General features: G+C 38.1%; 1 protein-coding gene across 1 annotated transcript; it reads left to right on the top strand.

The window, feature by feature from the left end:
* The first annotated feature begins 920 nt into the window (after positions 1 to 920).
* LOC122067509 (transcription initiation factor TFIID subunit 15-like) lies at positions 921 to 23,452 on the top strand. Its single transcript, XM_042631353.1, has 8 exons — positions 921 to 1,076; positions 2,669 to 2,844; positions 2,973 to 3,331; positions 3,456 to 3,644; positions 14,335 to 14,418; positions 15,623 to 15,701; positions 15,783 to 15,909; positions 22,868 to 23,452. The coding sequence occupies exons 2-8, from the start codon at positions 2,725 to 2,727 to the stop codon at positions 23,107 to 23,109; spliced, it is 1,200 nt and encodes a 399-aa protein (XP_042487287.1). The 5' UTR covers positions 921 to 1,076; positions 2,669 to 2,724; the 3' UTR covers positions 23,110 to 23,452.
* The last annotated feature ends 2,412 nt before the right edge of the window (positions 23,453 to 25,864 follow it).

Below are 25,864 nucleotides of genomic sequence, written 5' to 3'. Positions count from 1 at the left end.
AAGGGTTGCTTTTTATTCACTTCCATTGGAAGCAATATTTTAAACTCTTGCTTGATATTCACAGGGGTTGTAGTAGGGGTGAAACAGGTCTGCTTGGACTGAGTTTTTTAAAACTTTAATCCAACTTTAGGTCCTCAAAATTCAACTCAGGTCCAACTCAATCCTGTCGGGTTCATGTTCAGGCCCAACCTTGCTGGGTTCATATTAACCCAACCCAGCCCAGCCCTAATTGACCCTGTCAGGGTAAGGTTGGGTTGGGCTAGGCTGTGTTGGGTTGACTTTGGCTTCTACAATGGTTGGATTAACTTTCATTGACATGTTTTTTCCATTCAGATCTTATGCAATAAAAAATTATAAAAAAAAAACAAAATACCAATAGGAGTCCTAAATTCGAATATTAAATCCAAGGTTAAATTTCATATTGGATTGGGTTGGGTCGGGTTGGGCCGGGTTGAGGCCTCAACCTGAGCCCGACCCAACCCTGACCTACGGTTGGGGTTTTTTCAACCCTAATCTATCCTCATGGTCAAAAAACTTGGCCCAAGTCTTGTTTAGGCTCAGGGCGAGTTCGGTTTGTCAGGGCCAAACTTTTATCACTAAGTTATACACTTGTACTAACCTAATACTAGGTAGGTAATCTTTTAAGCTATGTTTGGATGTTAATCAAAAAAGAAAAGAAAAAAATATTATAACATAAAAATTATGATGATACAATGACTAATTTATGTTTCTATACCTCTTCTTAAATTTTATTTTATTTTATTTTATTTTTCTTTTCTTGGCATTCATAGGGACAAACAAAGAAGCTGCCTCGTTGTGGTGTGGTGCCCCTACGCTGGTGCAGGCCACACGACCAGCAGCAATCCCAATCTGAGTTTTGCTGATTTTGTTTTCTAATAATAAATTCAAAATGGTAGCCCTTGGCTTGGTCCTCTATAAAGTGTATACATATGGCGCACTAGTTCCGCTTCACAATTTCAAAGTCTCACCTCTCTACTTCGAGGATTCCAGATTCACTTCGATCTCACAGCGTCTCTTCTGATTCCGTCTCTGTTTCTGCTCAGATTCTTATTCAGGTGATTTCAATCTTCTCTGCCTTACATTTTCCCTTTTTCATGCGACAATTTTCTTTTGTATTTCCCCTTTTTTTTTTTTTTCCCGTTTTTTGTATACATTTTTCTTTCATTTACGAGATTTTTTTACACCACTAATTGGATCTGAAACCGGAAAAAATATGATCGGATGATATATGAAATGTTGTGGCTGGATTCGCCTTTAACCTTTTGCTATCTCAGTTGTTATTAAAACCTAGGGTTCTTGTGGAATTGGTGTTTTAGGTCTGAGATGCAGTTTTAAAATCAGAAACCCTGATTTTTTCCCTGTTTGATTGGAGCAGATGGAGACTACTAATCTGATATAATTTGCACCAGCTTTGGTCACTAACTTTAATCGCTTGAAGATAGGATGATTTGGTAAATCAAAGGAGAGTGGAATTGATTGAAATTGAGCTTTCCAAACTAGAACCTAGAATTGATGACGTCGAGAACATCATTTATTGATTTGTTGTACTTAATTACATAGGCCGATTGTGAATGCTTTACAGTTCGAAGTCTGCAACGTTAACAAGCATTGGGTAATTTGTGAAATTGTTCACGTGCATAGATTACTACCTGTTGGGTTTATTGACTAGCCATGTGTGACTTTGAAGGGAATCCAGTTGCAGTGAGTTTTCTAATAAAAAAGAGATTTTCCTTTCGAATTGTGTTGTGGTGAATTCCCCTCTGTTGTTAATGGATATCCCCCCTTCTTGATTAGCCTTTGGAAATTTCTACAAAATTGAGATCCAAACTGTGTACCTTTAATTGTGAAACCGTTGTACTACTTGGTAGTCTGGAAAAGAATGGGGCTTTTCTCTGTGGAGGACTGTCATATTGCTTGGGGAGCTGGAAATTGGGGAGGGCTTTTCTTCTTGGAGGATATTTCTCCTTAATAATTGGTTTATTCGCCTTTTATTTCTTTCTTCTGAAGGAGATTAGGCTAACTACTCTTTTATCCATGAAGAGGCTAGCGGCTGGGCAAAGTATAATGGACGTAGAAGTGTTACTTTCTATGGTTTAGATCTAGAGTACCTTTTCAAAGTTGTCTTGTGATTTGGCTATCAAGCTGCATTCCTTATGGGTTGCACTGATTTTTGTTGTTGTTGATAGTAATTTCAGTTTTTTAGCTGTTTATGAAACATATTTTCTCATATATATATATATATATATATATGAAAACGACAATAAGGGATTCATTCAGCCTTACTTTCAAGTATTATACACATGTGACTACATTATTTGAAATGGATTTCTTGGTTTTGATTCTGGTGAAGTTAAATGTTAGGAATATACGACAGTTTCCTCTGACTCTTATATTTCGTCAATTTGTTTATTAATTTAATTTTCTTTTATTCTCATTCGCATTAGCAGTATTTGCACTTATCAACCCAGTAACTGAGCTTGATGTTTATAATTTGGGATATTGAACTTTAAATATCTTCTAATGAGTTGTGGTAGTTTGGATTTTTTTAGTGTTATGGTTCTTCGTCACGGTCTAAATCTTAAAAACTATATACGGTGACACACTTATCTCCTGACATAATTATCACAATTGTTTTTTCCTTTCCCAGAACTTGTGCTGGCTATATTTGCTGAGATTTCATGTGGATGGTCCATAGTAATTGACATGACAAGCTATTCAGGAAGTGTTGTTCCATCAAATGGTTCTGTCTATGTTTGTAACTTGCCTAATGGAACTGATGAAACTATGCTGGCTGAGTATTTTGGCACCATAGGGCTGCTAAAGGTAGGAAGTCTTCACAGGTATCAATTGAATCTACTCTCTGTTATTGTGCTACCCTATTCTCTGGAAGACATCTTGGTTGGAAGCTAAGTGTGTTTTCTTTTTCAATTTAAAATGCATTTCTCCATCAGAAAGACAAAAGAACTGGTCGACCAAAGATATGGTTTTATCGAGACAAAGTGACAAATGAACCAAAAGGAGATGCAACAGTTACTTATGAGGATCCACATGCAGCATTGGCTGCTGTGGAGTGGTTCAATAACAAGGAGTTCCATGGTAGTACAATTGGAGTTTTCATAGCAGAGTCAAAGACCAAAGATGATCACATATATGACTCAGGGAATCATGGGGAACATACAAGTGGCGATTATGGTGGACAGGAGGAAGGTGCTAGGGATTTGAATGGGAGTGGAGGAAGAGGTAGAGGTCGGGGTGATACTTCAGGGAAAGCATGGCAACAAGAGGGAGACTGGGCGTGTCCAAATACAAGGTCTGTGATGTGACATTGGTGAGCAGCTCTTTCTTGCACTTTGTATGCTTTTACTATTTCGTGTATTTTATGTTACTTAAAAGAGTGTGACAATGAATTCTTATGCTCTATTTTATGCTAGCAGTTGTTCCAATGTAAACTTTGCATTCCGCGGTGTATGTAACCGTTGTGGAAGTGCTCGACCTATTGGTGCGTCAGGCACTGGTGTTGGTGGTCGAGGTAGAGGCCGTGGTGGAAATGACTCTGGGGGTCGTGGTCGCGCTGTTACTGGTCCTACAGGACTTTTTGGTCCGAATGATTGGCCCTGTCCAATGTAAGACTATTTAAGCTTATGTTCAAGAATTTATCCCTGCCCTGCTTGGGTGCCTAGAAAATTGTGGCATTGATGTTTTACTGCAAACGAATCCTCTCATATCTGATTTTTGTGATATATGTATTTTTTTCTTCTCTTATTTCTATCTTTCCTTCTATGTGTTTTTCTATAGTGGGTCTCAATATTTTCTTGTTGGACACTAATATTGTGATACTTTTAATTTTGTTGTCTACATACATGCATTGGGTGAATGATGTCATGAAAAGCAACAAATAATACTTGTCTAATCATGTGGGTGTGGATTTTGTCGTGTCCAACTTTATCACAATGCGTAATAGGTAATATTTCACTTAAAGACACAGGAGCAGATGAAAGAAAAAACATTCTTGATTTGTCATTAAGATTTGGTGACATTGGCTAGAATTTGTAAGGAACCAGAATGATAGCAGAACAGATGTAGACAAGTTTGTGATAGTTTATAAATGGGGTTTATTGGTGACCAGGGTTCTAACTTCTAACTATTGCATACCGTACTTAATGCAGAACCGGGATTTAAAAAAAACCCTGTTCGGTTCTCTTAATGGCCCACCCAAATGGGAGTACTCAATAACCAAGATGCAGTGGCAGTATTGTAAATAAACTGAAGTTATAAGAGAGTAGCAGAGTTGTAAATAATCAGATTACTAATAAGCTACTTGGAGATGGGACCTAAAGAGAATTAATAGTTATTTGATGGGGATAAACTAGGAAACATAATATGAATTTGGGACATGAGAGAATTAGAGACAAGGAGAAGGGCATAACAGGAAATCAGCATTAAAGACAATTAAATAGTACTCATGATGCTTCTTCAACCTTGCGTCAGATCCAGAAACCAGGCAGAGTCTATTGGGTTCAAGGAGGAAGAACTCCCTGGTAAGAGCTCCAATCGGTCTGAAATTTGGGAGGATGGATCGCAACTCACAGCCCTACTAGAACCATCACACAGTCTCCTTAGACAACCAGCAACCCAGAAGTTCCAGAGGTCTGAAACTGAGCTCTACGGTGAGGTTCTGTTCAGACCTGCAACTGAATAACTATCCTTTGATGAGAGTTATTTCTGGAACCAGGGTTTGGATCTCTTAGGGAAGGGCAACCTTCGCACAAAGTTTCAGCTTCAGCAGATCAAAGGTGAGGGAGTTCAATCCCTGTTTGGTGCTGCAACTGTCGCCCAGAAACAGGGGCTCGACCAGCAGGAGAGAGAATGTTAAGAAGGAGAAGAACAGAGGAATATGAAAAAGAAAAGGAAGAAGATCAAAGTGGGGGAAAGGGATATGCAAGCATCACAGCAGCCGTGGTTTCAACCATTAACTCAGTCATTCAATTCTTCCATTCAAAACTGATCTCCATAATCGTTTTACAGCAATTTAAAGAAGAATTCCTTACATAAAATTGGAAAGCAATTAAAAGATAGAACTAATCTAAAATAGAAACTAATTGCAAAGGAAATCCTATGTGCGTCTAAAGCAAATAAAATCAAATATACTAATTTGCTTCCCTAATTATCAACTACCAACCTTGACTAGACTAGAATATTGGTTTGGGTTGGTTGTGTCTTGGCTTAGGCCTCCATAGTAGGCCAGTCCGGTCCAGCCAAGGCACGGCCACGGCATCTGCATCAACTTGCTTCCTCTGAAAAGAACTCGACTCCGTCGAGTTTGGATGAGGTCCAAGAATGCCGTTAGAGTCGGTGCGCTTGAGGAGAAAATTACCAGCTGTCTTCTTGAGTTTCAGAGGGGGAAGATCCTTTGCCGGAAGAAACTTCATTTCAAGTCCATCATGCTGAAAGGAGTATGTATTCTCATATCCACAGTGCTTGGCTTTCTTGTCGAACAACCATGGGCGCCCTAGAAGAATGTGACAAACTTTCAGAGGGAGAACCTTACACTACACCTGATAAATTAGTCCACTAATGGAATACATGAGGAAACACCTTTCATTAATTTTCAGATTAGTGTTGTTTACCTAGCCAACCTTGTAGGGATTCGGATGAGGCTCTGTTTCTAGACCCAACTTGCGAACATCTTTAGCAATGACGTTGGTGCAACGGTCGGGGTCAATCACCATATTACACAAACTATCATTGCATCGCACCCTGGTCTGAAAGATACTATTTCTCCTCGGGAATCTTTTGTAGTCAAGAGAGGAAGGATCACATAGAACAGTTGACGCTCGCCATCACTATCACCATCACCATCACCATCACCATCATTGATTTCACTAGGCTCACGTTCACACTCAACTTCCAGATTCACCGTTCCTATGTTTGGTTGCTCTTCTGGTACATAGGCTATACGCTAACAACCGGTTAGGATATTGATTAGCTCAATGCCTGTACCCTTTGCATGTGAAACATTAAATAGCCTCCTTTAGAAATACTGAGTTCCTATCATAACCACACCGAGGTGGGGAGTATGGTCTGTCTGATCCACGACGAGGGGAATATGGACGTGCCGGTCATGTAGGTGTTGTTGAAGAACCATTAGCCTATGGTTAATAAACGGAAGTCAATTTCTCTTGAGGAGAAGATTGTTGTGGACGTGAGGTATCTCCTCTAGAGTGTGTCGGAAAAAGTCCTCCGAGTGTAGGGTCTCTTCAGACTTTCCTCAACCTGGTAGGCCACTGAACTGCATCCTCCATGGTAGACAATCTACTAGAGGCCAGTGCAGCACTAATTTGTGGATGCAAACCATTGCGGAACTGTGCCACTAAGACTTCCTCGTCCCACTGAAAGTCAGATCGAGTGGCTAAATAGTAGAATCTAGCCACATACTCCTCAATCGATATGTTGTCTTGCCTCAACTGCATAAATTTGAGGTGTACCCGTTGCTTGTAATCAGTCAGTTGGAATCTTCTGTCCGTTGCACCTCGCATTTCAGCCCAAGTAGTAACTTGCCCAAAACCTCGAGTTTGATTTTGCTGTTGGTGTTTCATCCACCATACACGAGCTATGCCTTTCAATTTTCTCTATGCAAACATTAACTTTCTAGCCTCTGTCAAGTTGTACCTTCTGAAAAAAATCTCCAAATTGTGAACCTAGTTAAGGTACTGATCTGGGTTGTGGTCACCATAAAAATCAAGGACGTCCAATCTCACTGCCTTGTCTACTCCGTTATCATATCGTCCAGCCCCATATGGTGGTAATGGTGGTGGTGGTGGTGGTGGTGGAAGGGGAACATGTGGCAATGGGTGGGGGTTTACATGTGGTAACCCTTGTGGGATGGAGTTGGAAGAGTCCTCAGATAGCATGGGACTCTTTCCTTTCTCAGAAGTTGTCAACCTATCAATGGAAGCCTGCAAAGAAGCCATCATAGTCTGCAGAGAAGTGACATTATAATTGTAACATGTTGAAATATAAGGGCCAGAAATGTGGTCCAAAGGGGCATTTATATTTTTCTTTTATTTGTAGGTTTTATATGATGACCTCTATAATAATCTGAACACAAGGGAAGGGGAAAAAGCTATCATGAAATTGTTGAGAGAAAGAAGAATAGAGATTTTGATCATGTGAGGTGTGTTAAAAGTGAAGCAGATTAATTATCAAAATAGGCTTGTTTTATTAGGAATAAGTCTAGGGTTGGGTTCCATACATGTTGGGCGTTTGATCCCATGTGTTTTGAGTGTAATAGACTACTTTTATGGGTCTAAAAGGGGGGGTGTAAGGCTGAGTACGGGATTACTAGTTAGTTTCCTTTTTAGTTGGGTTTGATTTGAGTTATATTTGTTTTCTTAGGAGTCAAGTTATTAATTGAGTCAAGTAATTAGTAGTTAGTTTCCTTTTTCAACTAGTTTCTAATTTCAGTTTTTAGTAACTATTGTATTAGGAGAATATGTGGTTTTCTTTTTGAGAAACCTTCTATTTTGTAATTCCCTCCCCCCATCAACATTATAAATAAATAAAAGGAGGCTCCTAAAGCTTAGATGATTTTGATAAACAAATTAATAGCTGCGGCTATTGTCTTCTCCATGGAGATTTGTCTTGTGTTTGATCAAGGCTGATGGAATTGGTGTATGATCCAAAGACTCTTTGTGGCGTGAAGTCCAAGAGGTTCATTCAAGCTATTTCTCTCGTCTCTTCTAACGTATTCAAGTTTATTTACAAAGTGCTACTGCTGTTGAGCACCCCAGGTATTTTTCTGATTCAAATTCTGCCCAGAATTACCATCTGTTGAGAAATCGATCTCTGTTCCCTGAAGTTCTTACAGCCCTCAGTTGTGGCTGGATTTTGGATCAATCCTTCCTTACCATCAAGGGAACACTCGACCTGAAAGAGGGGCTGTTTTGATCAGTCGTTTGAGAGATAATTAAAATCTCTAGTTTTTCGGACTATAGTGGGAAGATCAGAACCGATAGGGATATTGTTGCTTTTCTGCCTCTGTGAATGTTAACCAGGTTATACCCTGTTAAGAACCTATTTCTGCACCTGAATTAGCTCTGTTTCTGGTTCATAATCTGAAGTCTCAGAGGGACAGCTTGGATTGAATTCTGATTTCTGAGAATTAATTCTTCTTTATTTTCTGATCTGTTGATTGTTGCCTATCTGTGGATCATTATTGGTTGTTCTTTGGTTTAAAAGTTCCTACAGATTAAGACTTGGTTAGACCTCAATCCTAGTCTACATTAAAAAGTGATAATGGCACAGTGCTAGTAAAAGAGGAGGACATAATGAAGAGATGAGGAGGGCATTCTTGTAGCCTACTAAATGCAAGGATTAAAGTATCGGTATCGGTCGTCGTATCGGTCGGTATACGTATCGGAGGGTATCGTATCGTATCGTATCGGAGATACGCTAAGATACGCTAAAGATACACACATAAATGGATAGGGAACACATTTTTATACACTTTTACATTAAAAAACAGTTAAAAAAAACTATATATAACATGTAGAATGCATAAATACTTAAGTAGAGGGTATCGTATTGATAGACAAATATATTGAGTTGAAAATGTTCAAAATGATGAGGTTTGAGTTTCTTACAGTTTTTTCTTTCCTCATTGCCATTGCCATTGCCATTGTGATGAGTGCCCTGAAGAGTGTCGTGGTGGTTCAAATCCTTGGCTAGGACCTTCAATAGGAGCAACTACGATGATATTCTGCACTTGTCGAATACAGGCACAATATTTACCCCAGTCGAAATATTTATGGTAGTGGGTCTCCCATTCATTGTAGAATCTTTTGTACTGCTCAGGAGTGGCCAATGTTGGTCCTGCATAAGTCCCATATCCATAGCCTGAAGAAGCACCTGAAGATACATGGTGTCCGTGTCTGTGTTCGAGTGAGGAACCAGCATGATCTGAACTTCTGTACTGCTCTGGATTGGCAAATGATTGTCCTGCATAAGTCCCATATCCATAGGCTGAAGATGCATCTGAAGATACATGGTGTCCATGTCCGGATGAGGAACCAGCAAGATCTGAACTAATGCACATTGACTCCATGCTACTCATCAATGCATCAGTAGCACTCGGATTGTGGGATCGCCTACCCCGCCGACTATAAGACTTTGGTTGTGTGCGAGCACCATGATGACTATCTTGGGTTGCATGTGTAAATGCAGCCTCCTCTGTGAAATGTGGTGGTACATAAGTTTGGCCACCACCACTACCACCATCACCACCACTGCCACCACCACTGCCACCACCACCACCACCACCACCACCACCATCGTCATCATCATCATAATCATCATCATCATCAGCAGTAGCACCATCCTTGTCTTGATCATCATCATCACTATCTGGTTGAGTACGCTATGTGTAGCACCTGATCTCGTCCTCCTAATATCGCCATCATTGGAGCTATCATCATCCTCTTCTATAGCTGATGGTGCTTGGGTTTCATCATCAACAATATTTTTAAAATCTTCATTTATATCTCTAATGAGGTCATCTATAATGGGATCAGGTGTGGTTTCTCGTTGATCTTCAGATAATTTGTCTAACACTAAAACATTTTCAGTCTCCTCAATCCATCCCCTAACTGGATCTTCCTCGTCGAGTATGTGGGTGATGTCAATTGGGTTGACATCAATATCATCCCCTAATTTCTCTAATTCTAAATATTTCATCTTCAATTTCATGTTGTAGTGCACATACACTAGCTTCTCCAGCTTCTCATAACTCAGACGATTCCAAGGTTTGATGTGTATCAATCCGAACGTACTCCAGTTACGTTTGCAACCACTTGAGGATGCCGTGCATGATAATATTTTCATTGCGATTGGCCTCAAGCTTGGAGCGCTCCATCCATAGTTCATCCACCAATCAGCTATACAAAGATAATTGCAACATTAGGAGTTTGAAATAAATTTGAAATACAAGGATAGCTGATTAAGCCTAAATTACCAGGGCGTTGTGTTCCTCTAGCATGGATAGCTAAATGATCAGCAAACCTTTGAGTGGCCTCTCGGAAGTACTTCACCTATACATGTATTAACATATTAATATGCCACTTAATGTATTAAATATTAATCAATGATTCAATATGTAAGTTTAGTAGACTACTAACCTCTTCAACTGCATCTTTGGCCGAATCAATATTAGGAGCTAACTTGTTGATAACATCCTTCAAAGATTCCATTAAATCTTTCCTAAACCTTAAATTGTTCTTGTAGTGCAGATCCGGATTCAAATAATAGGCTGCACATTGACATTGTTACATATCACTTATTGTTAACGATTAAATATATTAAATTACTAATAAAGTAACTTATAAATTTAATTGAAAAAATACCTGCCCGATGAAGGTCTTGAACCAAATTATTTTCCCGTCAACGATTTATAATCTTCAAAAATGCCTTAAATGACTTTGGGTTCTCCTCTTCTATCTTTTGTTTGACAACTTCCATACAATGCACTATATTTCCCATCGTCTGTGCCTTATCACCATCAACTACTTTAAGTATCACAAATAGTGGTTGTATAATCTTAGTAAATTGGTATATCCTTTCCCAAAACTTTGTTGATGTGATTAGATCTTGAATAGTTTTTCCAATTTCAGTGGTTGCATATCTACTACTGAACCACTCATTAGAGGTGAATGACTTAACTATCCCGTCCTTCCGTTTTTGAATACTATCAAGTACAATGCAAACCTTGTTGCTGCGGGCCTCACCAAGTCACCTTTTGTGTACTTTCTCATCAATGTCAACACCCAGCTGTGATTGTAGATGAAATTGGTGATCATCTTGGCATCATAAACCAATGTCTGTACTTTGTTCATTTCACCAATGTCCTTGAACATCAAATCAATACAATGGACTGCACAAGGTGTCTAGTATAAGGTGGGATACTTCAGCATAAGTAAAGTACCAACCTTTTTGAAATTGGAGGCATTATCAGTCACAACCTGGACAACATAATCTGGCCCAACTTCCTGAACAACTTCATCCATTAATTTAAACAAATACATTGAGTCCTTGATATCTGAGGATGGATTGAAAGACTTATGGAATATTGTTTTCCCATCACAATATATCAGAAAATTGATGATGGACATCCTCGTCGGTCCACTCCACCCATCACACATGATGGTCACTCCATATTCAGGCCACTTGTATTTAAACTCTTCAATGTATTCATCCACCTCTTTCACAATAGTATCTAAGTATGGCCCTGCAATTTCATGGGGTGTGGGTGGCTTCACATTTTTCCCACATGTCTAGATCTTTAGCTTTGTGAAGTGCAATCATAGAACTGAGGAACCACCTAGAGATTGCTTTCCCAATTTTCTTACTCAATGTCTTTGGTTGGAAAGCCTCTTCAATCCTTTGTTGCCCTTCATCATGATGTTTATATGGTGCATCTCTCATATCTTTAATTTCTGGGCTCCTTTTTCCCTTACCTTTACCACTTGAGGCAAATTTGTCAAACATGCCCTTCACAGTGCCTCCAATATCTACACTTGGACGACTTCTAGAGCCAGAACCTTGTTCATAAATCATCGGGCCACCATGCCTAGGTCCTACAGATTGACTTATTCTCAGCTGTTCTGCTATCCATTGTTTTTCTTTTGCTTCCTGCCTTGAAATATGCATCGCTTGTGCAAGCTGTTGATCTTCATCCTCTGCCTCCATATCAGATCCTTCATAATCCTCATGATCCCTTAGATTCTCAACCAATCTATCATCTTCTTCTACAACTTTCTTTGCTTTATCTCTACTTCCCCTTAAGTGCTTCCTCATTGCTTTGCTTATTTCATCTGGGCACTTGTTATATTTGGCAACATTAGAAAATCCTCCAGCGAAATGTTGTTTATGTCTGGTAATTCCACCACCTAGGTGGATAGTATCACAGTAATTGCATTTTGTACACAACCTATTGCCTTGTACATTCTCGGCTGTAGCCCATCCAATATCCTTAGTCCGTTCTTTAGGCGCCATCTTCCTACAAAGATACATAATGAATCTTAATATGCATATTTATTGATTTAGTATTTAGTACATAATAGCATTTTTTTAGAAACTAAAATGAGATGTATCCAAAGAAAAAAAAAAAGATTTTTTTGTATTTTTTCAAATTTACATAAACTTGAAATGCACACTTTTTTTGGAAAAAAATTGTGCATCTAATTTTACATCATGGTCATTGGCCAAGTAAATTATATATATATTTTAAAACTAAAATGAACTGAATTTTATAAAAAAAATTGTATTTTTCTTATTTTTTAATTAATTTTCGAAATAAAAAAAATAAAAAATACAAACTATTTAGAAAAATTAAATTTTTTTATAGAAGTTGTAGATTAAATGTTTTTAAAGAACATATAAAAAATCAGCAAAGTGTGGACCAATATATTTGAGTAAATCTAAGAAATAAAAAAAATTTGAAACCCTCACTTTTTTGGGGAAAAAATGTGGGTTTCATTTGAAATCATGTATTTAGTAATTATAAGTTATGACATTATTTTTAAGAGTTGAATGAACTAAAAAATTTTTTTTTTGGGATTTTTTTAAAAATTAATTTCGGAATAAAAAAAAATAAGAAAATATATTTTTTGAGAAAAATCAAAAATTTCCATGGAAGTTGTAGAACACTTGTTTTTACATAACATATAAAAAATCTAAACATTTTTAACCATTGAGCATGAGTAGATCTAAGAAATTTGAAAAAAATTGAAACCCTCATTTTCTCTTGAAAAAAATGTGTAAATCCTTATAAATCCAATGATTTCATGTAATAATGATGCACGAAATGTGATTCTAAGTATGATGAACCTTAGATTTGTAAAAAAACTTGAAAATCTAAGGTTAAAGTTGAAAAAAGTGAGTAAAGATTCAATAACTTACTATTCAAAATTTTCAACTTTCAAGTTCAAGGTTCTTCTTGGACTATGTTTTTCTCCTTCTTTGAACCATTCACTTCCACAATGTTTCTTTCAATCTACCATTTGAGTCTCCAAAAATGTGTGTGAATCAAAGGGGAAGAAAGAAGAGAAATATAGAAAACTGTTGGTGAGAGTTTGAAGTGTTTGTTTCAAACAACAAAAGGCACATTCACACTTAAGTAGCTGTATCGTACCGTATCGGTTCGATACTGTACGATACAGTTGATACGTACCAATACTCACGGAAATTTTCATATTTTCAAAAGTTCGTATCGCAGAGTATCGTACGTATCGGTACCGATACGGTACTACCGATACGCCGATACATAAAAGATGGCCCAAAATTCCTTGTAACGTATCGGTAGATATCGTGCCTATGCCTACCGATTTCGATACGTATCAGCCAATACGGCACGATATGCACTGATACTTAAAACCATGACTAAATGGTGACGTTCAAGTAGGAATGGCCCGGAAGATTGCATTACTCATCAAGACACCACACGCTATAGATATATATATGAAAGGTTGGAGTGGTTGAAATTGAGGGAGCCTTAAGAAAGATTAAAGTAGGCAAGACACCATGCCCAGATTAGGTCCCAATAGAAGTGTGGAAGAGCTTATGATTATGTGGGGTATCCTAGTTAAATGATCTTTTTAACAAGATTATGAGCACAAGGATAATGCTAGATGATTGGAGGAGAAGCAATATAGTTCCTTTCCACAAAAATAAAGATGACATTTAGAGTTGTAATAACCATAGAGGCATAAAACTAATGAGTCATGTTATGAAATTGTGGGAAAAGGTTACTGAAACTCACTTGAGAAAAGAAACTACTATCTTGGATAACCAATTTGGTTTTATGCTAGGTAGATCTACGATAGAAGTAATTTACTTACTCAAGAGGCTCATGGAAAGATTTAGAGCTTGCAAGAAGAATCTTCTATGGTTTTAATTGACCTAGAAAAAGCCTATGACAAAGTCCCTACTCCCTAAAGACCACAGGAAATGAGATAATAGGCAGTCTGATTTACTGAATAAACTACATTGGGTGAATGATGTTCTACTTTGATTGTGAATGATGTTATTCTATTTTGATTGTGAATGATGTTATTCTACATTGATTGTCTTACATAGTTGTTGTGAATGCAGTTTTTCATGAATCAATTATTGTCTGAAATATTTTCATTTGTTAGTTATAAGAGACAGTTCTGCCACTGAATCTTATTCAGAGCAGGTTTTGCATACTGTTGACTGACAACAAGGGTAGTTTTAGTGTAACTTGCTTTGGTCTTTTCTAATGTTTTTGAGATTTTATTTCAGGTGTGGCAATATCAACTGGGCAAAACGCAACAAATGCAATGTTTGTAACACCAATAAGCCTGGTCAGAATGAGGGCGGGGTGAGGTAGTAAATTGTTGCTATTATTTTAGTTTGAAAGTTAAATGTTTTGTTTATGAGTGAACACTATGATGATTTATTAGCCTGTTTACTGTGCTCTTTGTTTGGCCTTTGGACTTGTTTGAGAATCCGTAACAACTTAAAAAAAATAATTTTACTCAACAAAACACAGCAAAAGTTTTTTCCTTTCCTGTTATCCCTATAAACATGTCAGCAGCTATTGTATTCGTGCTTTTTTATAATATTGTTTTTGTTATCTTTGTCACCATTCTTTCCAACATTAGTGTTGCCTGTCTTCTTTCTTCCCCCACTACCCCCCACCCCCAAAGGAAAACTCACTCCCCCCTAGCAGATTTCAAGCTTTCTTTCAAATTAGCCAGATTTTCGAATTATCCTGTGCTCACCTCCTTTAGCAGGTTATGCCAAGTAGCTTTTTTGGCTTTGTTTTATTGTTTTTCGTGGGTACAGTCTTTTCTCTCTTTCCTTATTGCTTTGCCATGGGGTACATTATTTTTTCTCTTTTCCCACAAATATTAATTCTAAAGCTAACCAATTTTTGGGGGTGTTTTGTCTGGATAATTTTTTCAACCCGAGGAAGATGTAGAAAAGAATAATAAAGTAGAATCTTGTTTTGTTACTAGCTTGTCTAAACTGAGTTCAATGGAAGCAAAAACCGTAACTTATTTTCTTCTTGTTTGGTGAATTTTGTCCTTCGTGGACAGAGATTTGGTTCACCATCCTCTTTGACCACCCCACAATTCAAGAAAAAAAATATATGGGCTATGCATTGTGGAGTTTACCATTTGGGAAAAATTATACTTTTGCTACACTGGCAAAGTCTATGATTGTTGAATCGTTGGGCAGCAGACCTTGCTCAAAAGTCTTCAACTCCATTCACCTACTAACTACTACGAATCGGACTACTCTTTTTATATTTTTTTTGGGTGGGGCTTTTAGGGATTGGGATTGTATCTGCTCTGACAAATCCAAGTTTATTTGTCAATCCCCCTCAGAACCCGGTTGTATCAGATCTGGAGATTGCTGTTATGCACAAGTTTGGGTTGATCCTGCTGAAATGGGGCTGGGTTGACCGGGGATTGGATTGGGATCAGCAGTGGGCAATCTGAACCCCCCGGCCTGAGCCCTAAAGTGTCATGCACCAGTTAAGGCATGGATGGTTGAACCTTTGGCTTTTCTTATTTTCCTGCAGGGGAGGACGGGCTGGAGGTTACAAAGAACTTGATGAAGAAATAATAGAGGAAACTAAACGACGGAGGCGGGAAGCTGAAGTAGGACCTCTTTATCATCAGTATTTGTTAGGATTTGAAGTTTATGCTTGTTTCAAAAAATCTTGCTTTCTCCAATTTCAGGATGATGGGGAGTTGTATGATGAATTTGGCAATCTCAAGAAGAAATTCCGTGCCAAGGCACAGCAAGCTGAAGTACGACAGGTACTTCCAGGTGCTGGACGTGCAGGATGGGAATTTGAAGAACTAGGTATTGTCATTATCCCCTTACGAACTAAGAAACATTTTTTATTGCACTTCTGTCATTGTGGAGGTGGCTCTTTTAAAGCAGATTACACAGCTTTAAATATTTTGTACATTCATCTTTAATTCCTTCACTTGGGTAAGAAGGATTTTTGGACTTGGTGGTGTCCGTTGCACCAGCGATGTTTATCTAGTAGTTCAAAAAATTGTTGACTGAATAAGGTCATAATTATCTATCCTGTCTTTCTGGATGATCAGAATAACATGGCTCTGGAGGTCTGGAATAAGTTTATTTTGGACGGACACAATCCTGGATCCTTTGTATCTGGCTTTATGTTCAACTGGTGTTACCCAGATTTGGCAACACCCCTGCTGAATTGTGTCCATTCATGTGAACATGGATTCGGCCACAGGGACGGGATTGATTTTCTGGGTTGCACAACCTCTCGCTTTTTCCCCCCTATTTGTGAATTTAGAAACTGTAGTAGAGAGAGCATTGCCGGAGGAGGCACAGGAGTAGGAATAGAAGAAGAAGATGGAGGAAGAAGAAGAAAGAGAAAGAAGAGCACTGGGGGCTTAGCTGGTTTGTGACCCTTTGTCTGCTTCTCCTTATACAAGAAGCTCCCACCTTTGACTGAGGAGATGTAAACTGATAGAGTATGAATCAGATGTAGCACTATCCGCTTTCGTATCCGATTAGCTTTCGAACAGATTCAGATAGTTTTTGGATACCAAATTTTCGAATATGGATTCCCCTATAATGTATACGAACATGAATTGAATATGGATTTTTGACCATCCATTTGCATCCTTAGATGTTTGCTTTGAGCGGAGGAGAGCAGGAGAAGATGAAAACTGACTAGGGTTGATGTTGATGGACTGAAGCCTTTACCCACTAGGGATATGTTGAGGGGTCCTATTTGAAATTACATAGATGTCTTCTTGAATGTAATATGTTGTGAACTAACAAGGGTATTTTACTATTATAAAATATTATTTGTAAAACTATAATTTAATCATATTTTTATAATCGGATCGGTGGTAATATAGCTTCCGAATGTATCTGGAAATGATACCCCTAAATGGATATGAACACAAACTGTATATGGATTTTTGACTATCCATTTACATCCTTATTTGACTTCTATTGTCTCTCTTTCTCTCGTCTAGTAAAATAAATTTTTTTCAACAAAAGCATGGGAGTTGGAGTACCAAGACTATACAGGCCTAGGGTTCCACAGTCTTATTTGAACAGAGGACTTCTAGACTAAGGTCCATGAGTATACCCTAAGTGTCCCTATTTCAGAATGTTCTTGTTTATAAATGTAAATTAACAAACTACTATTATGTGTAATCATGTTTATCTTTGATTTAGGTCTGTTAATATTAGTTATAAAATTATTTTACAATAGAAGTAAGTCATAATATGTATCTAAAGGTATTAAAAAAAAAGCTATAATCCCTTGATTTCTCTTTATTTAGATAGATCAGAATAGGTTAGAACTCAGGGTGAGTGGTGTATTCTAATAGAAGAACAGACCTGTAAAGAAATTCTGACAACAGAATATGGAATTATGGAGCAAGTCCTAGTGCTAAGGAAAACTAATTGCAGAACTAGAGCAACGATATTGGCCAGTTTTCTATAAGAGTCAACCAGAATTTCAGAGGGAACAAGATTTGAAACTGGGATATGAAATTTGAAAAGAAACCAGCAACTAGAGAGATATTGGAGAAGAAAGCCTCTGAAAATTGATCTAGAACATGGCTACCGCAGATTATGACAAGTAAAAACAAGGAGAAGAGGAATAGTAGAAGAGAAGAGCTAGAATCTGGTTTTCTGTAGAATTCAGAATGAAAAGAAGAAAGAAGAGAAGAAAAAGCTGTTGGTCAGAAGAACAGCCTTTACCCAAGTTTGTAGAGCTTAATTGCTCAAAAGCTCTTGAACAAAATTTCATTGCTATTATCAAATCATCTCCAAGTGATAGATATATATTTATATAACCTCTTAAAATTTTAAATTGACTTGTAGAAGGGCTCTTATCACTATCTTATATTGATTTAAGTTAATAAACTCAATGCATTACTCTTAAAAGCTATGAAATATATTACTAATTCTGTCTACTAACTTCACCTGACTTTCTATCCTTATAATTAGGCCTGCTACTAAGAAAACGGAGAAAATAGAAGGCCCAACCTATCAAAGGCCTCTTATTGCTGTTTTATTAACCATTTAAATTTTCATTATGGCCTTATAAATTAGGCCCATTGCAAAGAAACCTGAGAAAATAAAAGGCCCAACCTATAACATAATATGACTACCCAAAACTTGATCTCAGTCCATTGGACTGTCACCTCCCCCCCCATGGGCCTTCTAAACTTAGGCTTCCGTATGAGATCATGTGTAATGCAACCATATTAAAGGTTTTCTAGCTCCTTAAAAGGTAAGTTAAGTTACTTATTATAAAAGTAGCTAGTTTCCTGTAGCAAAAATAACTTACTGTACAAGTAACTAGTTCCTTGGGGTATATGCAACCAAGGCTTGTGGAAGTCCATGTCTATATAAAGGATTGTAGATCATTTTGGAGAGGAAGATAATTAAGTTTTATAAAGTTTACCTATGGAGATTTCTCCCATAGTGGTCTAAATGCTTCCATTAGGTGTGATTCCCTAGAATTCCGGGTGTGATTGCCTAGAGTCCGAGTGTGATTACTCAGGATTGTCATCCTTTTTCTTTTTCTTCTTCCTCCACTTGATCCTGCATCAGATTTGGTATCAGAGCCAATCTAGAACTCAAGCCTGGTTACCTTCCATTAATCGCAATGAATGTACATGGGGACATCTACAATCTGGTGGTAGATTTACAACATAAGTTCACCGAGCACGAGTAGTGCTGTCAAAGGCAGAAAAATGAGATTGAAGAAAAATATGCTAACAGGTAATAGGAAATTGTAGAAAAATTTGGTGCTTGTCATAGTGCTTCTGATTCCATTATTGAAGAGCATCAAGATGCTCCAATAGTTGAAGAGCAGTTCGATGCCAAAGAGCAGTGGAAGAAAAAGTGGCATTGTAGATGCTGAAGATGATGAAGCTTTAAAGTTTCAAGATGAAATTCTAGCCAAAGAGTAGCACAAATTGGTTGACTATCTAGCATTTGAACCAACTGAATTTGTGCTTCCACATCATGTTTTCATAAAAAATGGTATAAATGTTGCTGATTTTGTGGATTGCGCATTGATTGTTGGCTTTACTAGATTGATTAAGATGACCATTGCTGCTGGTCGTGTATTGAAGGTCCTTCCCCATTTCAAAACTTGTGGACTAGTTTTCCGGGGAGAATGATGGGGAGTTGGGCAACGAGGAGTATACTTATTTTGGACTTTGGGATTGTTATCACTTTTTTAACTTGGGGTTTGTTTTTTTTCCTCTTTAATCATAGTTGTCATGGTGCAACTGTTAAGTTGCACTATTGCAACTTGTTGGTCATAGGTTCAAAACTTGGAAACGGCCTCTCTTGCTAAGCAGGGGGTAAGGCTGCGTACATTTGCCCCTCCTGGACGCTGTAGTAGCAGGAGCCTCATGGCTTGGGTTGCTCAATATTTTTGTCACGGTGCCTAGGCGAATTGAGGCGTTTTGCGGGGGTTAAAAAACTAAGTCAACACCAACAAGGCAACTAAGTGACAAAGGTGCCAAAAAAAAAAAGGCCAGGATGCCTAGGTGATGCCTTTACAACTACTTTTTTAATAGGGATGATATTGTAATTTTATTTTATGGATAATTTTTCCATAATTTAGATAGGGTAGTTCTGTGATTAGTAATACTAAGTAAGGGTATTTTTTACCTAGGTATTTTTAATTAGTTTACTTTGGTTATTTTTTAAAGTTCTCTAGTTACTTAAAAGGTAAGCTTTAGATACTTAGTGTACCTATATATGTTCCCCTTAAGTTATTTTAGGATTGTCCTTTGTTTTTTAACTCCTCTGTTGCCGATCAATCAAAGCCGCTCACTCCAATTGTCCATGGCACCTCAAAGGACTTGTATCAAAGCTACCCTTAGAGGGTATGAAGGGAATTTCATGTATAGTGGTCTCATGGGGCGTATACTCTTAATTGTATGGGCATTTATGTACTTTTACTTAAATCTGGTCCTCCCTTCCCCCAATCCCTTTTGGGCTTCGTGGCAAGGGCGACAGAGTCATCTGGCCCCCCTCGCCCTCCCCCTCCCCCTCGGTTATCTTTTGTTCCTCTTCTGTGTGGAATATCGTCCGCTCACTCCATCCCCTTATTCCTTGAGCAAGGTTGTTTGGTTTATGGGTCACATTCCCCGGAACCACTTCACCGTTTGGAGTGCTCTCTTCAACTACCTCCCTACCCAATTCTTCCTTCTCTCCCACCATATCTAGGTTCCCCCTGCCTATTGTCTTTGCTGGAATGGTTTCGAAGACCCAGACCATTTTTTCTTCAATTGCCTTTTCTTGTCCTCTGTTAAGAAAAGAGTTCTTAGTCAATATTGGCCTAATGATGTCCGCTTCCCCTTGCCAGAGAATGGATTTGGGTTGATATGACTTTTGCCAGATCTTCCATCTGCGATACTGCCAGAAAGCTCGTCTTTTGCGCCACATCAACCTCATTTGTATGGAACAAAACCCTTATAAATGGACTTCCAACTCCCATTTCTTTGGTAGGATTTTGAATGCTATCGTCTTCGATGTTAGTTCTAAGCTTAAAATGATCCTCTCTCCCCTTATTAGAGACACCCCAAGGAACATGCATTGTTGTGTCCTGGGTCTCCCCCCTTCTCTTCTCCTCCCCTCTCCCTTGACTAGTGGGGCTTGCTAGCCTTTTGGCTTTTCTTTTCTTTCTTTGGCCTTAGGTCTTGTATGTTCCTTCTTTCTTTGCTCGTAATGAATTCTTATTGGAGAGAGATCACTATCTCTAACACATTCTCTCAATTCTTACTCTCTCTCTCTCTCTCCACTGATTCACTCTCATGATAGAGGAAAACTGGAACTTGGTATCAGAGCAGGTTTGAGAGTCGACCAGCAGCCCTGCTCTGCTTCTAGCTTTGGAACTAAAGAGTTGAAGGGGTACCAACAGATGCTACACCGTGTGAAATGTTAGATTGAGGTTTGAGGACTTCAACCAGAAGAGCTTATGTTGGAGTTTGCAGCTGCAAGGCTGTATCGATGAAGAACAGTTAGAAACTTCAGCCAGGAATGGGTTCAAATCCCATTTTTTTTCTTTTGATTCATGGTTTGGAAGTGAGATTAGGACCTCTAGAGTCTCCTTAGAGTCCTTTTTTATGCACTTACGATCACTAGGATGGATAATGAGGTAGTGAAAATTGATTAGACGGAGATTTCGTTAAAGTGATTATTGTAGGTATTTGGGCTCAATCATATATAAAGAAAGTGATAAAGAGGATGATGTTCACATGAAATTAAAAATAAGATGGATGAAGTGGAGAGGTGTGTTTGAAATGTTGTGTGATCGACATATTTCTTTAAAACTTAAAGAAAATTTTTATAGGACAGTCATAGGATCGGCTATGATGTATGGTGTGGAATGTTGGGAAGTTAAGAAACATCATATAGATAAACTCAGTGTAGTGATGATGAGGATGTTGAGATGGATGTGGCAAAACTAGGAAGGATAAAGTAAGGGATGATCATATTATAGCTGATTTTGAAGCAAGTTCGATACATGATAAGTTATGAGAAAGTCTTTGAGGTGGCATGGCCATGTTCAACAGAGGCCTTAAATGCTCCAGTATGGAGGAGCGATTTGATTTAGATTTATGGAAGCTAAAAGAGCCAGGAGAAAAAATGACCATTTGAGAAGTGGTGAGGAAAGACATGCATACTTTAGGCCTTGTATCCAGTATGACCTTGAATAGAGCTGATTGGAGGGCAAGGATCCATGTAGCCAACCCCATTTAGTTGGGATAAGGCTGAGTTGTTGCTGCTTTGCCACCCAACATGCTCCACACATCGTTGTTGCCTCGTATCGTCTTATAAAAATTTCCTTAGAGTTTTGAGTGGGAAGTATTTGATGATACAACTCTCTAAAACCACCTCTCTACATCATCCACTTTGCCATAATTTGGTGTAATATTTTTATCAATGTTCCTTTATTTATGATTGGACATCTGAACTTAGTGTCTCAAAATTATTACTTTAATGTACTTCCCTATCATTAACTACCCTAAAGACATGCCTTTGTTAGAAGCCCAACGCACAACTGGAGGCCCATGACTAAAACACATGCCAAAAACTTCTAACAATCGGTAAAAACAATTAGGAAAAACTCGAAATAACATAATAATGCCAGTTAGATGTTGGGGATAGGATGTCTTTAATTCCATCTGTGGAAAAAGTGGGTCGAGCTTTGTAATCCTACTTTTCTGAGGCATTATGGGTAATTTTGTAAATTTCCCATATAGGGTGTCTGTATATTTTGTAGTGAGACCATCTTTCTTTGTAATGCAATCCGAGAGGTGTGAGGACAACCTGTAACCCTATTTTTCTCGATAGTGAAGCAGGATCTCATCTCATCGAGGTCGTAGGTAATCTTGCTGAACCTCGTAAATCTGTGTGCATTGTTTGTTCTTGGTTTTTCCATTACTTTTTTGCATCGTTTTAGGGTTGCGTTTATACATTAGACTATAAGATTTTAGCTGTATGGTACCCCTGAGGTCTTGATTGGGAAATCGGTCGACACCCTATTTATGAGGTGGCAGAAGCTCCTTGGAGGATGCTCTGGCATCGTATGCCTTTAGGTTCTTCCAAATTTTCGAAAAACCTATAGTGTGTTTTTCTTTATATTTTTGTTTTATTTGCTTTGGAATTTTGCATCTAAAAAAACCTAAAACCTTAATATTGCATATTATTATGAAAATGCTTCTTGTGGTTCCTTTTCTCTTTGTTGGTTGTGAAATATGTGTTTAAATTCATGCTGTGAACATGGCAGGCATGGCTGAGAAAGACAAAAGTAAAGACACGGGCAGAGACCATGATGACAGGGAGATTAGAAGGAGTCGGGACCGTGATAGTTACACCCATGAGAAGGATAGGTGCCGGAGTCGAAGCAGAGAGAGGGAGAGGGACCGTGACAAAGATAGAGGTAAAGACCGTGGTAGGGGTAGAGATTATGATCATTACCGAGTCAGAGAATATGGACGAGATCGGGACTGGGACCGGGATCACTATTGAGACTGGTACTTTAGCAGAAGTTTGTCTTCCATCTTGCCTTTTTGATTCTATATCTTGGTAAGATTATTTGAATGAAAGAACTGGTCTGGAGCATAGCACGAAAGTGAACTCTGTTAGATGGGGATCTCTTTGAGAGGTCTGGTTTTGATAAACCCATGAACTAGGAACTCAAGAGGTTCCTTTGAGCAGTGTTGTCCTCTCTGGGGTAAAAAAAAAAATCGAAATTCAAACCTGTTTATTTCTCTTGTTGCTTAATTTGAATTGATGAGGTACAACTTGAACTGATTACTGTCTCAATTCGCTTGCATTCAATTTGAAATTATGAATTGTCAATTTGTTTTTATGGATTGATGTACCAGGGACCCAGTCTCTTTGTTCTGTGTTATCCATTCACTGAACATTTTAAATTCTTCTGTTTTTCATTTCACTTGATTTAGAGAAGTGCAGTATGGCCTGAACCGAAGGAGGCTACTGTTATATATATTCAAGTGCACGTTAGACTGATTATGCTGAAATTTTTTAACACAGGAAAGTCCAGCCAGTTGTTTTTGTTAGATTTTTTTTTTTTTTTTGATGAAGCTGGGTTCAAGTGGCATTTCACCTCTAACTACAACTCATCAGCTGATTCTTCAACATCAGGGTTCAGACCTCCACTTAGTTTCATCCAAGTTTCATCCCGGTCATGGATAGATGACCCAGGTTAGGGTCCATAAGCAGTGAGACTTGCTACGGCTCCAGTTGGTTCTCTTAACCAAGCCATTGCCTATGAGTCGTTGGTTCATTCTTCAATAGGTATGCTGTCAGAGCCCTGGTCGCCTTACACTGCTTGGGAGCTTACGGTTTCATGTTCTATTTCACTCTTCCTCATCAACGATCCAAGGTTGGAGCATAGTTGATGTTGAATCTAAAGGATCTACTGCTGGATAGATACCTTTGGTAGCCAATCCTCTTGATAGTACGGTTACAATGTCTAAATATGCAAATGTCGTGGCAGGAGCAGGTTAAGATAATTAAGTTAATACTAAGAAAACAAGAGTATTGTCCAACTCCTTAAACCATCTTGCTACCTTTGTTCTGCTCACAATATCACAAAAGAAATATCCAATAGAATAGAGGACAATCCCTTGGCCACACCATCTCTGTTTTTGGAATTAGCTTAGGGACCGAGTACTCGTCCATACTTCCTTGACACCCCACTTGATATGCTGCTTTGGTACCTGTAGCAAGCTTCTGGCTTCTGCCTCGTCTTTGCTCTGCGAAACATTACTCTAAACCCATGACAATAAATTGCTCTAGGTACAGAATACCAAATGCGCAATCAAACTAATTGTTAGGTGGGTTAAGTGAAGCACCAATTATGAGAACATAAATCCTGAACAGGCACTTCCAGTTCTGTATCAATAATCCCACCAATTTAACAATCATAGCAGACAAATCAAAGTATCTTGGAATTAGAGATAATTGAAGACCAGATACCCATTTTAACCCTTTCAACATTTCAGATAATAGCATTGGGATCTGATTTTGAATTTTGGGATACAATCTGATTCCTCTGAATGGGGTAAATAAATCAGATTTAAAAGAAAAAAAAAAAATTGAAATCATTAAACATCTGTTTGGTCTTTCAAGTAATGAAAACCTGGGAAATCGGTGGTCCAAGGGTCGGGCCATATATTAGTAATTCTTTTTGGTAAAGCATATATTAGTAATGCTGGCACTGCTGATTGTAATGCATACTGACTTCTTAATGTAAGTTAAAACACAAGAACAAAAATTTTATTTTTTTTATCTCCTTTTTAGTTATCATCCAACAATTTATGAAGCAAGTATTTTGCCTTAAATTTTTTTTTTCGCATAAACTTTGATCTTCTGAAATTAACCTTCAATTTAGCTTAATAAGTAATGCCTTATTATGATTGGATGAGTCTCTAAGATCTAAGCCCCTTATAGGGGAAAAAACAGTCTTCCATGAGATAAGGTGAAACATCCTGCAATTACCAGCACCCTTGTTCCAAAAATTTATTAATAAGAGTCAAGTTTTTCGACCATCAGTTTGTGGAAAAGAAAAATAAGACATGAGATAAGAAGGAAAACATGGAGGTATCAGTTTTATCATAAGAAATCACTTGAGTCAAGTCTGCATAGTGACTGTAAAGAGCTATGCACTTACATCACTGGGGAAAGCACATCTATTCCTTTAAGTATTCAGCAGGTAGTTGAGGACATAGTTCACATTTCTACATATTTTCTGGAATGTAGTTTCCAATTTATTCCTAGGGAGCGCAATTCTGTAGCTGACTCCTTATCCAGGAAGCCCTTGTCTGTTTTGAGCAAGACAGTTGGCCTCTTTTCACTCTGTGGTTGGTGGAATCTTGTAATTCAACAATTATGAACTTTGCTTGCTTTTATGAATAGATATTTATTTACTAGAAAAAAAAAAAAAATGAGATTAGAAGGAAAGGAAGATAACACTGCCTGAATCAAAATCTTACGTCCAACATAAGTCAAAAGATTAGCTTTCCAAGAGAACAACCTTTTCTCAACCCTAGACAACAACATTTCGAAATTCTAAAGATTTAGATCTAAGGTGAAACAGGTTTGTTCTCAAATAGATAACATCTCTTGGCATTTCACTTATCACCAAAATAGAGCACAACCCCCTCTTATCTTCACTAATAATATTCTTACTAAAATGCCTAGTAAGATTGGCATATTGTCTAGACAGATCTAAAATGGCCTTACTCGTCAATAATGC

Source organism: Macadamia integrifolia, unplaced genomic scaffold, assembly GCF_013358625.1.
Source record: "Macadamia integrifolia cultivar HAES 741 unplaced genomic scaffold, SCU_Mint_v3 scaffold2948, whole genome shotgun sequence".
Lineage (NCBI taxonomy): Eukaryota > Viridiplantae > Streptophyta > Magnoliopsida > Proteales > Proteaceae > Macadamia > Macadamia integrifolia.
This window is presented reverse-complemented; position numbering and strand designations above follow the sequence as displayed.